This window comes from Sminthopsis crassicaudata, chromosome 1 (assembly GCF_048593235.1).
Source record: "Sminthopsis crassicaudata isolate SCR6 chromosome 1, ASM4859323v1, whole genome shotgun sequence".
In the NCBI taxonomy this organism is placed as follows: domain Eukaryota; kingdom Metazoa; phylum Chordata; class Mammalia; order Dasyuromorphia; family Dasyuridae; genus Sminthopsis; species Sminthopsis crassicaudata.
In genome coordinates, this window is record NC_133617.1 from 78720249 (window position 1) to 78737683 (window position 17435).

At 42.8% G+C, this 17435-nt stretch overlaps 1 protein-coding gene across 2 annotated transcripts in view; it reads left to right on the plus strand.

Moving 5' to 3' along the window:
- The window catches only part of ZC3H3 (zinc finger CCCH-type containing 3), a 509307-nt gene that overhangs the window by 475682 nt on the left and 16190 nt on the right, over window positions 1-17435 (plus strand). Inside the window, exons 11-12 of one of the 2 annotated variants that reach the window (XM_074263935.1) lie at window positions 3327-3580; window positions 8639-8772. In XM_074263935.1, the coding sequence (XP_074120036.1) occupies window positions 3327-3580; window positions 8639-8772 (388 nt within the window). The remainder of the gene's footprint in view (window positions 1-3326; window positions 3581-8638; window positions 8773-17435) is intronic. The other variant, XM_074263942.1, reaches the window with a different exon arrangement.

The window sequence follows — 17435 nt, forward strand, 5'->3', positions numbered from 1 at the left end:
ATCTTTGCTAAGAATACCCAATGGATAATATGGTCCACAGGGTCACAAAGAGTCAGACACAACTGAATGACTGAACAACAATAACACTTTTATTTTATTTGTCAAGCATTTCCCAATTATATTTTAATCTGGCTCAGCCCTCAGTTTGGGGACCTGAATTTGACACCTCTCAGGTAGAAAATGGTAAAAATCAGACTAGACAAAAACAACATGTCAGGGCCCAAATTCCTTCAACTCTGCAATTTATTAACTTAACTAGATCAGATGAGGTCATATATATGGTGCTTTGCAAACAAAGCACTATACAAATTCTAGTCAGTAGTATTACTGCTATTACATGAATCTGAAATATATTTTTATTTATATCTTTTGACACAAAAATCTTTTGTGTTACCTGAATTTCCCCTGTAACCCTCTTCCTTTTTCTAGAGAGCCATCCCTTATAACAGAGAATTTTAAAAAGAAATGAGAAGGAAGGTGAATAAAGAGAGGAAGAAGAAGGTCCCATGGGGGAATTAGCAAAATTGATAAATCAGAAAAATCTGATATATGCAGGGTTCTATACTGGGTAAATTTTTCCCCACATTGGGCCTCAAATCTTCATTTTTAAATTAGTATATATTAGACTGAATTATTTCTAATAATTCTCTGATTCTTTGACCTTTGGAGACCTGCCCTAGCTTTTTTCCTATGATTGGACTGTGACAGGAACTACCCTGGCCCCCATCCCATTCCCAAAACACTATCTGAGCCTTGTATATAAAAAAGAGCAACCCAAATGGGGGACCTGGCTTTGGCCTGAACTCTTAAGCCTGATGATCAAGGGAGGAAGTACTTGGGGCAGGTATTTTAAGCAGTCCAAGGGAGTTTCCCTGGCTTTCTCCCTGTAGCTGCCCTTTCCTCCTTTGTCCCTGAGATTGCCTTCCTTCCCATTCCCTGCCCTTAAGAGTCCTTTGAGCCTTAGCTTACAGATAAGGGACCTGAAGAACCTGGAGACAGTGGAAAGGGGCCAGATTTGGAACCCAAAGACTTGGGCTCAGATTTGGCTTTGTCACTTACTGACTGTATTGCCTTGGGCAAGTCACTTTGCCTCTCTGGACCTCAGTTTCCTTGAAAATACTGACCTGTGAGGCCCCTTTCAGCTAGAATGGACCCCTCCGACAAGCTCCTCTTCCCATCCCTCCACTTTCTCCTTCCTTATCAATACTGACTTTACTTGCTTGCCTTACATCTGCTGTAAAAGTTGGAATAGTGTAAGCAGTATCCCCAGTTTGTCATTGAGGAGCCTGAAGTTCAGAGAGGACAAATGACCTTGAACTGAAATTCAGACTTGAGCTGGATGCTCCAAGATCAGTCATGTGTCCACTCTCTCACACTGCCTCATATGTAGATGACATTTTAGAACTACTTCTACCAAGGAAGCAGAGGACAAGGATGGCTATTCGCATTTGATAAGAAGAGGAAGCTATAACCCACACATTGCCGGGTTTCAAATCCAAGGCTCTTTTCATTATAATATGCACTGTTCCTCCAAGAGACCTTGTTGGTGAATGCCCAGTCACAAAGATGCTGACATTCACTCTTGAGCCCTCACTGCCTCTGTCCCTAGCATTTACTACTGTTTTTGCTTTGGTCTGTGGTAACAGGTCTGATTTAGAAATTGGAAAGTACTAGATTTTAGAACAATCCTCCTCCCAACTAAATCTGCCAGGTTATTCTCTCCAGACCAAGGCAGAGTAAGGAATAGCAAAGTAAGTTTCACATCCTTGTAATTTGTAGTCATGACTATAAACATCCCCCTTTCTACCACTTACATTTCCTTCCTCTAAATATATTTACTCATCTGTATAAGGTGAGAACAATAGTTACCCTGCCTCCTTTCTGAGGCTGTCGTAAAAATGGATGTGAAAACACTTTGGCAATTATAGTATGGAATATATATATATGTGAAGACAGTAGAAGTACTAGTAGTCATAGTGAGTGGTAGTAGTGGTATTGGTGGTGGGGATAGACCTTATCTAAAAAAGGCCTAAAAAATAAAACTCAGATGCATTAGTCTGTTATTTCAAGTCCTCAGGGCTTTGGTACTAAACTATAGTACCATTCCAACTTTAAGGCCCATTGTTCCATTAGACCTATTTTGTCTCCAGCCAAAATGAAGCTCTTTTCATTTTCCAAAAGTGCATTAGGCTTTCTCATCTTCAAACCAACGTCCATATTACTCTGCCAGCCTATAGGGTCTTCTCCCCATCTGTTCATCCTTCAAATTCTAGCTCAGTTGCCATTTTCTTCATTCAGTTTACTTAATAGGTATATATTGAGCACCTATACTAAAATCCTCCAATAGATGAAGGAGACTAGCTTCAAAGACTATGCCATCAAAAGCAAAAGCTCTACCAGGGTCTTGTAAACTATAAAGGCTTACAGAAATGGGCTTGATGATGGACTGTATGTCTGCCATTTCCTAGCAAAACAGAAAGGTTTGTCACTATGTTGACCACTGGACTAATGAGTTTTTCATCCACAACAGATCACAAAGACTTTTAGTCTTCATGAAAATTCTTGAGTTTAAAAAAAAACAAAAAAACAAAAAAAAAAAACACTAGATCAAGGAAATCATGAATCTTGAGAGATACTGTACAACATTTAGGCATCCTCTTAGAGAGGTCAAGAAGGCTGAGATCATCAGCATCCTAATCTTGACATGTTTAGTATTGGAGTGCTGTGTAGTTAAAGAAGAGGTTAGGGAAAAGGGCAGGATTGGAGGTGGGGCAGTGGCTAGAGTTTTGGGCTTGGACTCAGAAGGCTCCTCTTCATGGATTCAAATGTGTCCTCAGACACTTTCTAACTGTGTGACACTGGGCAAGTCACCCTCACTTTGAGTCTCACTGAAGACACACACACTCCCCCCCCCGCTTTGTTCCTCATCTATAAAATGAGTGGAAAAGGAAATGGCAAACCAAATATTGCCAAGGAAACTCCAAATGGGGCCACAAAGAGTCAGAAACAAGTGAACAGCAAGATCTGATTCAACTCCTAGCTCTGTCACTTACTGACTTTGGGACCTTGTTCTTCTCTGAGTCTCATCTATAATAATGAGCGGTGTTAGATTATGGATCCTTTCAAATTCTGAAAGAAAAAGCATGAGGAGATTTCCCAGATCCATTTAAAAGGCAAGAAAAGCAGGGATTAGCAGACAGCAGGTTGTTGAGGGGTAGTACAGAAGAGGGGAAGGGACAATGTGGATACACCCTACTCACTTTACCTTGGCTCCCGTCCTTCTCAGGCCTGCCATCACATGCTGATTGCACTTTTCTCCCTCACAGGAAGTACACATCTCCGAAATCACAGACCAAGAACGCCTCCAGCTCCTCCTCCTCTTCTTTCCTGTCTTCAGCATCAGCATCTTCCTCCTCAGCATCCTCAGATGCTGAGGAGCCACAGGATGGGAACATGGAGGCACCAGGTTCCAGGAACCTCTCCAAGCTGCCCTCCTACATCTCTTTGCAATCTTCGTCTAGCCCTCGGGGCCACTCGGCTTCCCGAACACGTAGGAAGAGCCCAGCCAAAGAGGAGACGGGTAGGACTGGGGGTACCCATGAATTTCCTCCTCCCTGAGCTGTAGTATTCCTCCTTCCTCCACCTCCCTTTTCTGACTTTATCCTCAACACAACTTCCATCCTTCTCCTAAGTCTTTAAGAAAGAGTTTGCCTAACTGAAGACTGGGAGATATTCCCTTGCCTTATATCCACAAGCAGGGATGTGGTGAGCGGGAGAGCTGGAGAATGGAGCTGAGATTTCAACCCCAAGCATTGAATAAGCACCTGCTGTTCATTGAATACAGTGTCTAATGTTTATCAAGACAGGAAGTTTAGATAAGTCATGGTCCTGTCCTCATGGAGCTTACAGTCTAGTACTGGGAGAGATAACTGACATAATTATATCATAAGACAGGCTGTGATATGAGTCATAGATAGAAGTTATCACAGGACTATAGGGATTTGAAGGAAGGAGAATGCTTCTGGTTAGAAACTCCCTCAAAATAGGTATTGCCTTCTCCTCAGAGCATGAGCTCCCTGGAGGCAGGGAAGGTCTGGGTTTTCCCTTTAGGCCAAGGAAAGGTAGGGACAATATCTCCCCTCTCACACTTTGCAGAACTTATCTGCCCAATGTAAATTACTTCCTCTATTTCAAGACTTTTAGTCCTGTTCTTAGGGATCTGGAGGCGGAGGAAGAGGGAAAGAAACTGTCCTGTGAGTCCTTCCAAGGGAGGAGAAATTGGACACACACCTCCCCCAATCCCTGTGACCCATGGGGTCCTTGGTTTCCTTTTCTCAGAATTGGAAATAGAAGAGCAGGCACTTCTTCATTCAGTTAAGCAGACTCTCTCTTAGTCCTTTGTGTAGAAAATGGTTTGGAATAGGTGGGGAGGTTGAAAAGGCTGGAAAAGCCAGGTTATTAGGTAAGTAATCTCTGCCTAAGGTAGAATTGTTGGGAGAAGGAAGTAAAGAAAAATACCTGTTAGAAAGTCCTTTTGATCATTCATTCAGACATTCAACAGTTAGTAACACTTGCTGTGTGTCAGGCCTTATGCCAAACTCCGAAAGAGAAGCAAAAATTAATATGGTAAAGCCTCTGCCCTCAAGGACCTTAGAGTAATGGGAGAAGACATTTAAATATGAACTATAGTTCAGATATGCAGGCAGCTGGGTGGCCAGACCTGGAGCCTCAGGCTTCATGTGACCCCTCTTTGTGTCAATCCACTAGAGAAAGACACGGGCAGTCCTGGTGTGCGGTGCTTCACAGTCATGAAAAGCTGGGCACAACCAAGTAGCTGAGCAACAGCAGGACAAAGCAGGATATGCAAAGGGAGAGCCACAAAGGAAAACACCTGCTAGATGGGGGCTCCATGAGGGCAGGGGCCGTGTCTCCCCCGGAGAAAGCAGGTCCTTGTTTTTAGGGATTGGATTGGATAGCTGTGTGGGTCGGGAGGAAGGCCAGGGACATTGTGCTGATACCCAGAGACTTCAGGCCTGGGTTCAGACGAAGCCCTCTGGAGGGCAGTAGAGCTGGGTAGCAGAACTTGTGTACCCGGGCCCAGGCCCAGGGAAGGTCCCAGAAGGCCGGCTGGATGTCCCAGGGCTGGGGAAGGCCATTCTCAAGGGGCCACGAGTCAGCGTCACAGGAGCTCTGATGCTGCTCAGCCTGCCCGCCCCCTGGCCCGGGCGTTCCAGAATGCCCTGGGATTCCCAGCCTTATAGCCCCGCCGGGGCTTCTCCCCTAGAATCAGCACGTATTGGTCAGGTGCCTGCCATGTGGTTTGTGTGTTGTCCTTGGCCAGCCCGAGGTAGGGGAAGGTGAATGTGGGGTCCCAGAGCCCCAGCACCACTGCTGCTGCAGTCCTGGTGTGCGGTGATCCATCTGTAAAAGGAGGAGGTTGGACTAGATGATTTCTGAGGTCCTATGCAGGCCTAAATCCTATGATCCTATGAAAGATGAAGAATGACCCAGCCACTGCCCTGCAGGAGTGTACAGTCTTATAGGGAGGAAATGACATGTGTGCAAGTAAGTATAATACAAGGTAGGGACAAAGGGGATCCAGGCATAGTGCCATGAACAAGTTGAGGAGGGAGCGCTCATATCCACCCGGGAGATAAGGAAAGGCTTCGTGGAAGATGTGGCACCTGGGTAGGGCCTTGAAGGAAAGCAGGGACCTAACTTTAAGATGGAGATTGAGGAGAGAGGAGGCTGTTTCAAGCTTGGGGGCTGAAACACATCAGAGAGTAGAGTTTGGATATGACCGTGTATGTGGGTGTATCTGCAGGCATCGTATGTGCTCATCCTGGGTATGCCCGTATATGTGTGTGCATTCATTCACTCGAATAGTGGAGCTGAGCGAGGGATGGGTGTCTTCTCTGATGGCCGTTGAGAGGCCGGGATTGGTATGACTGATTATAGGCAGCAGGGTTGGGAGGAGAGCAAGACTTCCATCAGAAGTAAACAGGCACTAGAATGAGGCTAGAAGGACTCGGGCATTCTCCTCTGTGTGTCCCTCCTTGCATGGGTCCCCAGACCAGGCAGCAGGGCCATGGGTGGGCCATGCACAGCAGGTACCAAGTGTTTCCATATTTCACCTTCCCATTAAGCCGCCCATGTGCTCCATGCGCTAATCGTACCCAGCCGCACCAACGCCAGCCATTCCAGGCGAGGGCTAATTTAATTAGAAAGCACCCATTTTAGTTAATTTGTTCGAGAAGATCACTGAAAACTCCTGGAGAGAACAGATGTTTCCCTCTCCCCCGATGAACATTTGGGGCTTGGTAAATGGCTCCACTCAGCCTTGTTTAGGAGAGAAAGGAGGATTTTATGGCCGCAAACGACCCTTTCTGTAAACATTTTACAGCTCTCTGCACGTTTGAGTGACGATAAACCCCGAGCAACTCGGCGGGCTGCAAATTTGCGACCATACGGCTATCATTTTATTGTCATATTTCACGGTCGTAACGTTAATGGAAGATGCTCGCTACAGCCTTTTTTAACAGCTCCGCTGAGCACGCTCAAACACTCGCTTTGGCAAATTCAGGCAGAGAGGCGGCTGCCTCTAGTTTGTTTACAGCCTCTGCTTCTGGAGAACGAACTTTTTGGAGGTTCTGCCACCCATTTTCTTGTCCTCCATTTCACCACACCCCTCTCCTCTTCCCCCTGTCCCCAGCCCAGAGAATTGAAGGTTGGAAAACCTGCCAAGTATTCACTTATGACCATGGCCAGATTACTTTCATTTTCTGAGCCTCAGTTTCCCACTGTGTAAAATGAAAAGGTTAGACTTGATTTTCTCTAAAGCCTCTTCCAGCGATAAAGCCTATGATCCTAGAGCACTTTTTGGCCTGCCGAGGAGTCAGTGCTGTCTGTTCGTGGGATCCGAGGGCCATTACCCCGAGGTACCTCTGTCCAGATGAGGCTGGAGCCTCCAAGTCTTACCCTAAAAGGTGCCCAGCCCTCTTTCTTCCCTTCACAGTGTTTAAACCCTTGTTTGTATGTAGGGGAGCACTCTTGGCATGGATATGAGGGAGACTCCTCCCCAAGGATCTTTTCCCAGGAGGAAGGAAGGAAACCACTGTCATGAAAGCCTTGGCAATGTGGTACAAGAGAAAGAACACAGCTTTGAAAGCCAGCAGGCTTGGGTTAAAACCCTGATTTGCCACTTGTCCCATCGGACCTTGGGTGCATCCTGTTGCCTCTTTGGGCCTCAGTTTCCTCATGTAAAATGAGGAAGTTCATCCAGATGATCTCTGAGGCTTCATCCAGTGTTAAATCTTCTCATTTTCTCTCTCCCTTCCTCCACCCCCCCTTTCTCTCTCTCTGTCTCCTTCCTCTCTCTCCTCCCTCTCCCTCTCCCTTTCCCTCTGTTTCTTCCCCCCCCCCCTTCTGTGTCTCAAGCTCTTTCTCTGTTTCTCTCTCTTTCTCTGCCTCTATTTTTCTGCAGGCCACCATGGGAATAGTAAAGGAAGATGGGGTATGGATCTCGAGACACCCTACCTTCTGGTTGTCCCCCCATTCCCTTTAGAGTGATGGGGACAGAACTGCTGTAATCAGAGCCTCAGCAATGCAGTATAGTGAAAAGAGCACTAGATTTAGACTCAGAGGGCTGGGGTTCAAATCTCAATTCTGGTGCTTACAATCTATGGGACCCCAGGTGAATTACTTTCCCTTTCTGGACATCAGTTTCCTCTCCTTTCCTGAAGGGGTTAAACTACATGGTCTCTGAAGTCTACTTCAGTTCCAGAATTGTGTAAACCATGAGCTATAGAACCATGGAGGACTTTGAGCTCTCATCTTAGAAAGATAACAGAACACTGAGATCTAGTAAATGGGAAAACTGAGTCCCACAGGAACCTGCCTACAAAGGTCAGGCTTCTCTCTATTAGGCCACTTGCTATCTCTCATCTATCTCCTACCCTAAGGAGTGTCCACAAGGGCCCAGAGGCCTTTACTTGAATATCCCATGGCCCTCTTCAGGTGCCCTCATCCTCAGTAAGAAGCCAAAAGGAGATAGTCAAGTCTTGATCATTTGGCTCCCGGGGCAGTTTCTTCTTTTTAACGGGGAAAATGGGTATGCATATTTCTTCTTAAAAGAAATCCAATAACCTATGATCCAGGACCAGAGAAAACATAAGAAGGTGGGGGTTGAAGAGGCAGTGTTCTTGGGAAATGTGTGGAATAATGAGATTGTCCCAGAAGACTTCCTTCAGGATGCCTAAAATTTGACCATTACCAACCACACTGTGCCTTGGGATTCAGTATGGTCTAATTTCCATGCTAACAGGGGTTCAGGAAGAAAGTAGGGCTTCTCTCCAGAGATGGGTTCCAGTGCACTAGGTGGATGAGCAGCTCAGAAGGTTTTGGGGGGGAGCCTTTTTGATCACAGGGGATGAAGGGAAGCCTTTGCAGTGAGTCACCCCATAGGTGAGATTCTGTTACAGGGATCTGTGTCACTGTGGGTGGGGCAGAATAAGGTGCAGAGAGCCGGAAGGGGCGCGGTGAGTGCCCCAGCAGACTGGAGCAGGAGCCAGCTGGCCCGTGGGCCTCGAAAGGCGGACGGGCCAAGGAGGCCGTTGACTCTCAGTTATCTGCTTCGCAGGTTATCCATGGCGAACATTTGAGCCCAAGTTGCCTCCCCGCCTCCGTTCCGCGCACTCTCGCCACCCAGGCCAAGTGGGCCTGAGGGAGGCAGACTCAATGGAACCCCAGCCTGAGCCACGCAGTATTAGGAGGGTAAATCTGCTGCTTTAAAAAAAATGTTACCCTGGGTTGCACTCCAGAATCCCATGGGAATGACTTTGGAATAGATCATGTTCTGGTTTGATTTATTTGCAGCATCCCTTTCCTTGAATAATAGGGAGTTAGAAGTATAGCCTTAAAAAATGCTCAGTGACTCTACCAGGCAGAGATCATTAGTTCAAGGATTATCTTTGTCCTTTCCCACTCTCATCTTCCCCATGAGATCAACATAACATCTCATTTTCCGTGTCCCCTGACCCTTACAAGAAAAAAATTGTTTTTAGAGAAAAAAAAAGGGGGGGGGGGAAATATGAAGGGAGAATAAAGAAGAACTCAAAAGAGACCCAGAGAGGTTTCATCAGGGACATGCAGCCTCCTCTCTTCTCTACTGTACCGTCTTCAATACCCTGGATAGAAAGTATCTAGGACCCAGGAATCTCAGGATTAGCTCCATGAGTTAGATATACATTGAACAGGGGCTAAAGAGAAGGGTCCCAGAATAAGGAAGAGGAAGTCACAAAGTCACATCAAGACTTTAGTCATACTCCATTCCCACACTTAATAGAAGTAAATTTTTTTTATTTTTTAAGCTTTAAAATTTTTAACTTTTTAATTTTAAATTAAAAAAAAAATTTAAGATCTATAAGAATTACCCTTCCTTTTTTTTTTACCTAAAATGGCTGAACTTGTAGGATTCTTGAAAATTACTCTACTCTCATAGCAACCAGCCAAGTTAAGGTTGCTGGAGAACATATGCCCTGATCCCCTCCACCAATAGAATGGCCAACATTCCTATATCCAATTCACCATTAAAGCCAGCCCAATAATACTTGCCCAGTGATGGAATAGACATCTTGTGGTCACTGTCTCTGTCCCTAGTGACCTTCCAACTCTTCAGACAACTTAAATAAGCATCATCGTAACCATGGAGCGTTCTAGGATTTGGACGAAGGAAACAAAATTCACCCCTTTTGTCTTCTGCTTGGACCCCAATCAAAGGTCTGATGAAAGGTCTGGTGTCAGAGAGGCAGCTGTGTATGCTGAAAAAAATGCCCTCAATTTAGAGAGACAGGAAATAGAACCTTGTTCTGACTGTCCCTGACTCTCATTGTGACCTCAGGCAAATATTGTGTAGGCCTCAGTTCCCCATCTCTAGAATGAAGAAATTATATTTGATGTTTCCCAAGGATCCTTCCTATTCTCATTGAAACTTCTTAGCAGAGGGCAGAGGGGCTGTTATGAGGATTCAATAAATAAAAAACTCCTGGCATATGGGCCATTGTGCTACATACTAGTCTTACCAAGGTTGTGGGTATATCATTGAGGGAGTTCTTGTTTATTAACTCAGTTAGATAATCTCTCCAGTGCCTTTCAACTCTGAAATTCTCTGAGGTCCAAGTTGGAATAGAAAAAAGTGAAAAGTGTGAGTGCAGAACATAGTATTTGTGATATTAATGGTGATTCATCTGATAAAGATAAAAAGGATTTCCTCCTAACAGACAACTTCTCACACAGGCATTTCCATAGAGCATTGTCCTGTTCATTGCTTTTTTTCTAGTGCTAGATGAGAGTGATTACTGGGTATTCATTTCTCTGGCAGACAGATAGATGAGTTTCTGATTCTGGGAGGGAGAAACTGTCTTTTAAGTGGGAAGCATTCTCTGACTTCAACAGGAAGTATTTGGAAGGACAGAAAGTATTAGGTAGTAGAAGGCTTCTGAACCTTTGTTTGGCAAGAGGGTCTCAACTCCTTTATTTAGAGAAGGAATAGAGGCAAGAAGAAGAAGTTGTGGAGAAGTACATTTGGACTTGATATAAGAAAAAGAGCTTTTCTGAAGGAAGATGGGCTGACTATCTTGGGAATGGTAGGTATCCCATCCTTACAACAGAAAAAATTTAACATCACCAAATAGACATCATTGATGGCTTGTCCAGAATTCCTCTTCAGGCACAAGTTGAGTAAATGATGTGAGTTTCTTTTGAATTCTGAGTTCTCCTGACTCTGTAAACTACATTTGCAATAAAGGGCTTCTTCATTTTTTATCTTCTTATTTTAGATAATTTGGATAATTGCTAATGAAACAGACCCCACCACCACCCTACACACACACACACACACACACACACACACACACACACACACACACACACACAAACACCTCTTTCTTTCTTTGTCTCTGTACATCTTTCCAGCCTGTGCTCCACTTTTGATCCTGCCGTCAAGAAGAAACCACTTTGGTCCCTCTTGGTCCTACCCAGGTAGCACCCTTCAGGTCCTGTGCCATTATTCTTTCCCAACCCTTCTCTTAAACTCAAACTCAAAACTATTTCTCTTCCATACACACACCCTTAGTGTTTGGAAGTTTCTGACAACAGTCTATCTGACCATGATTTTCCACTGTGACACTCACTCCACATTTCCAGATAAGTGCTCCTTTGACTACATTATTGATAATTGAAGCATATTGGTTTAAGCACAAATTTGATTTAGTCTGTACTAATGATGGAAACCACAGGTCTGAATTAATTTATTTTTTTCTTGGTTACCCAAGATGATTACTAAGAATACCAAATTTTTCTTCTCCTAAAATAGTGAGGCCCTCAGAAATCATTGAAGTCCTTGAGACTATTAATTCTATTATGGGTGGCTGTGGTTTTCAGTGATCTCTTATGTCTGTTTCTGTTAGATTTTCTGTCTCCTCTCTGTCCATTGTCTAGTTTTTATTTTCAGTGTACCTTCCTTGAGCAGCCTTTCCCCCTGCACTTTTCAGTTTCTTTCTTGCTGCAGCCTTGGAAACTAGATGATAGGTTTTAGAACTGAAAGGGACCCAAGAGTAGCATCTTGAATAAGTCATTGATTCACTTTGATCCTCAGTTTCTTTATCTATGAGAAAAGATTGGACTAGATTTTCTTTAAGGTTCTTTCCAGCTCTAATTGTTAGAATTCTCAAATATGAACTGTAGGGAAGGAAACCATTACCCCTCAAAAAGAAAGAATTTGCCCAAGGTACTAAGAGGCAAACCCCAGTCCTGTTACTCCAAATCAGTGCTTCAGACCTCTTATAAATTGTGTGTGGTCTAAGAATCAATCAACTTGAGTTTAGGGGCTCTTTTGGTGGAAATTATTTAGTGATGTTAATATAAAGATAAATTATTTTTCTACTGTAAATTTTTACTAACTAGGATCCAGGACAAACTGGTTGAACCATTGAGCCTAGAACCTATCAGTTATTTTGGTACTGCTAATGAACTGCAGTGGGTGTAAGCCTTAAAACAGGATTCATAGATTCCATTCATTTGCCCCAGAAGGGTTCCTAGTCAGCCTCTCCATTTTTATCTTCCATATGATAGAAAGGGAGAAATTAATTGAAAGCTGGAAAAATGGGTAATTTGTGGCTGACTGCCAGAAGACAACTGATTGGAGACGACTAGATTGGTTCCACAGGGAATGGGTACCCCCAGTCAAGAAGGGACCAAGCCTAGAATGATTTCAGAACCACAGACAATGGAACCAAGCTTCCCTGCAAAGTGGAAACCATTTCAGAAGTGCTGATTGCAGTGGAAGTGAGATTGGCCCCAAGCTGGATCATTGTGCCCCATTGGAGGGACCAGAGGAAGAAGACTGTAACCATGCCCCAAGAACTCAGCACCTATGGATTTTGACGTTTGGCTCCTTTCCCTCCCATTTCCTAGCCAGAATTTATCTTGGCTGACCTCTGGAGAATAGAAGGCAGCCTAATACAGTGGAAAGAGTCTGCTGTCTTCATACTTCTGAGTACAGTCAGAAGACCAGGCCTGAATCTTCTCTGTATCACTTAATGCTATCTGACCTTGAGCAAATCAGGTTATTTATCAGTAAAATGGGGATCATAATTCTTGCACTTCTTGATTTCTAGGAGTCTTGTGAGAACTGTGAAGTAGTATAGAAAAAGCAATTTATAAACCTTAAAGCACTGTAGAAATATAAATCATTATTGAAGGGGCAGAGAAATTTGATTTTGCTTTAAACAAGAAAGCTAAAGATCTCTAGATCCTTTTCTGGGACAGATCTGAGACTGTTAGGGAGCATAACTTCATATATTAAGTCATTTCTACAGCATTTCTTCATAGTTATTACTGATCTCTTTCCTTTTCTGCCTGAGATTTCCCCCACAGTTCAGGGGGGGGGGGGGAAAGTGAGCCTCTTAGATGAAGGAAAAGGCACAAGCAGTTATTTGTGATTTTTATAACCTCATTTGGGACCAGTCAGACTTCTAAGGTCTCATACAGGAACTAGGAAATGGGACTGCTGGCTAACTAAGAAGTTATTGGGAAATCTGGGAAGAAGAAATATTTTATTATAGCTCTCCTCTTGCCCCTAAGGTTCCAAGATAAGTTTCAGAATCGTGGGAGAATAAAAGAAATTCTTGACAGAGCTACAAATATGACTATTTCTACCATGCCTACATTCAGTGATTCTGGGGTTGATTTTGCTGGCAAAGGGAAGGAGAATCTCTGCTGGGGTTGATCTTGGGGGTGATTCACCAGAGATGACTAAAAACCTTTCATCTACATATAATAGGGAAGGAACTGGAATAGTAGAATACCATTGTCAGACCAACCCTTCACTTTTTAAAACCACAGTGCAATGGGGAAAATAGCCAAATAATAGATAAAACAGATAAATAGAAGCTAAAGTAACTTGGATTTTCTTTCCTGTCTTCTTTGACCGTTAATTGTTATATCTCTGAGTAAGGGGTATAGTCAATTTATATAGGAATAAAATATAAGATGGTTGGAAATGTAGTAATGAACCAGGTTATAAAGAGCTTTAAATGCCAAAAGACTTAATATTTGATCCTGAGGTAACAGGGAGCCATTGAATTTTATTGAGCAAAGGTTATATGGTCATATCTGTACTTCAGAAAGAATCACTTTGGCAACTGAGTGAAAGATATTTGGAGTGAGGAGAGATTTGAGGCAGAGATAACGTTATTAGAAAGCTTTTGTAATAGTCCAATTGAGGATCTGAGCTAGGTGGCTATGTAAATGGTGAAAAGGGGAGATACCTGCAAGAGATGTTGTATAGAAATAAATGACAAGATTTGGCAGCCATTTGGACATATAGGGCATATGAGCGCCAAAAAGATAGTGGTGCTATCAATAATAATAGAGAATTCCTGAAGCAAAGAGTGTTGGGAAGAACTACATTTTTGGACATCTTGAGTCTGAGATGCTGATGGGCGGATTTCTAGTTTAAAATGTCCAACAGGTGATGTGAAACTGGCACTTAGGAGGGGTGGATGGAGAAGTCGATCTGGAAACATCTGTATAGAAATGATCATTGAACCCAGAGGAGGTGAGGAAATTTCTAAGTGATAAAAACGAGATAGAGAGAGAAGAGAAGAGAGCTTATGTCAGAGCCTTGTGGAGACACATGGATGAAGCCAGCAGAAGAAAAGGAGCAGAGACACAAGGGAGAGCAGAGTCACCCAAGACCTGGGTGAGAGGAACTGGAAGGAGTAGTAGTAAGCTGCCACTTGCTGCAGAGGCCAAGAAGGATGAGGGTTAAGATATGACCACCAGTTTTCCAAATAAGAAATCTTTGGTAACTTTGGAGAGGACATTTTCAAGGGGATGAAGAGATCAGAAGCCAGAAATTATGATCCAGAGTGATTAAGAACTTTACAAATAGTATTAGAGGCAAGATTTGATTTTGGCTCTTCCTGACCTCAAGTCCAATATTCCATCCAAAAGTGCTGTTTTTCATGAATTGCTGCCACTTTCACATGCATTTGAATAGCTGAATAATAGAACAGCAGTTCGTATGAAAAAGATCTGGAGATTTTATTGAACTAAAAAAAGCTCATCAGTTAACAGCACGATGTGGATGTCCCAAAAGTTCATGTGACTTTTAGCTATACTAAAAGAGAAAGGGAATGGGAATGTCTTGATATCCTCAGCCCTCAAAAGACAAGAAAAATATTCGGAAGACTTTGGGTAAGTTTGGCAGGGAAGCGGTGCTCATAACATTAATCTTTCAAAAGGCAGAGGAATCATCCAAGAACACTGCTCTTCTGTACCTTCATGTGTTCACCAAGGTGATGAATTGGAAAGGACAGAAACATTGGGAGAAAGTGATTATGTTATCCTGCTGTTTGTAAATACAAAAGTAACATTTGGTGTGATCTGAGTATACAGTATATTTTAAATTTCAGAAAGTTTGAAAAAAGTATCAAGATGATCCTATGGCCTGAGATGCAAAAAAAGAAGTCAGCTCATAAGGGAACAAAAGCACTTGAGAATAAAATTCTGCTAATGCAATGGTAAATGGTTCCTGTGCCAAACAAAAGTAGCTCTTGTGGCTGCATGCTGAGTACTCTGATAAGCCCAGATAAAAGAGCATATACAATAGATGAAAGCCAGTGCAAGTAACTAAAGGCATTAAGAGTGATGAGAACAATGTCAGGAAAGCAAGCTCAGAGTGAACAAATGTATTCAAAGAAACTGTGCTTCTAGCTTATTTGGGCAAGTACCATACATAGCCACTAACTCATATGGAGCTTACAGACACCTAAAACTCCTAGATCTTTTTCAGACAACTTCAGTGACATTCCCTCCCTAACTTTGTAATTGTGACATGGATTTTTAAGTATGATTATACCTTTTTCATACTAAATTTCATTTTATTAAATTTTGCCCAGTACTCTAGGCCCCTTTATCGCCAAAAAGAAAAAAATAAAATGTACACATCCAGGGTAGAGGAAGTAAAGAAAATCAACTGCTACAAGTATAGGGAGAAGTGTAATTAAATAGCTTGCTCATAGGGCACTTTAAGGTTTTCAAGACACTTTTGTATATTATCTTCTTTGAAACAACAGCTGTGGAACAGACAAAAGCAGGTATTATCTTCATTTTATAGATTGGAAACTGAGGCATTAATATATGCATCAATGAAAAAAATATTTCTTAAATACTTATACTATGTGCCTGTTTCTGTCCACACATACACACAAAGCAAAAATAGTCCCTGCTCTTTAGGAGCCTAATTTTGTTTTATGAAATACTCAGAACATACAAAATAAGTCCAGAGTTGATAGAAAGTAACATTGGTGGGAATTGGCTCTTAGCAGCCAGGGGGACTAGGAAGGGCCTCCTGGAGAAGGTGGCATGTGAACTGCATCTATAAGGAAGCCAGGAATTTGACGAGATGGAAGGGGGGGCATCCAGAGCATGGAGAATAGCGAGGAGACCAGAATGGCCAAATTCTGAGAATCTTTGGAGGAGGGAGAACATGCTAGATCTGGTGGTCTGCATGATAGCCTGGAGATCTCTGGAGTTTAGCAAGTTGGCCAGTTTGTTTAGATTATAGAATGTAAGCTGTGTGAAGGGCCACCCATGACAGATGGAGGAGGTGTCAGGAAGCCATGAGAGCTACTTGAGCAAAAGAACAACTAACTCATTCAGACAGCCTCTGAATGCTTTAGGAAGATTTTCTTTAGATATTAGTCTAAGTGGCTTGCCAAAAAAAAGTAAGGCAGATTTTAGGCTATGTTAATAGAGGAAAGGTTAAGTTCACCTGGCTTGCCAGTCTAGAAGTACTTGAAGGCCATGATCCTCTTTGAGATCCATATCCACGTTTGGTTGTAGTCGCCACTACCCCCCATCCTGGCTCTCACTCAGCCATTGCTGCTTCAGACTTCATTTATAAAATCACAGATTTTCAGAGTTGGGATAAAGTTCAGTCTTGGGAACCCAGTCTCTGTGACGAGCCTTCATTTGAAGGTCTCTGGGAAGGTCCTCTTGGAGGCTTCCACTGCAGGAACAACTTGGCCATAGCAACTTAACTTTGGCATTGTGGGCAGCTACATTACAGTAAACAGAGCAAGGTATTTGAAGTCCAGAAGATCTGAGTTCAAATCCAGGCTAAGATACTTCTATCAGCGTGACTCTGAGCGAGACAACTTGACTTCTCTGTCTAAGTTTCCTCACCTGTAAAAATAATAATAGTAGCACCTATGTCATAGGCTTGTTGTGAAGATTCAGTGAATTGACATGTATAAAGTACTTTGTAGACCTTAAATGCTAGTTATTGTTATTACTAGTTTTAACCTTTGACCAAATAAAACAAGCTTAATTATTCTCTACCTATTACATTTTCTAAGGTTTTCTCTTTTCCAAGTTTAGTATCCATACTTCGACCAACTATTTTATCCTCTGGTTTACAGTTCCCTCACTATCTGGAATACCTTCCTTTTGATACATCTTGTCCACATCTCTCTTAGAATATAGCTTCTCAAAATAAACACAGTACTCTAGGGGTGATTCATAAAATCACAGCATTAGAAAACACTTCATCTACTCTAGCCTGTATCTGAGCCTCTTCTACAACATCAAGCAAGTTACCTAAGCTCTGTAAGAAGATTTCCAGTAACATGTATCCCTTGACATATTTTTTGGATACCTCTAATGTTTACAAAGCCTTTCCTTACATCAAGCATCTTTGATGGAATTGACTTCTTTCAGATGGTAGGCTCCTCCTGAGAATTCATGTCCTGTTCGGGTTGGCCACTCTCAAATTTTGTGATTCTGTGTACCTAAAGCTAAGACTTTACATTCACTTCACAAACTGTTGGAGTTCATCTTACTAGATTCAATTGGTTGTTCTAAACTGTGGA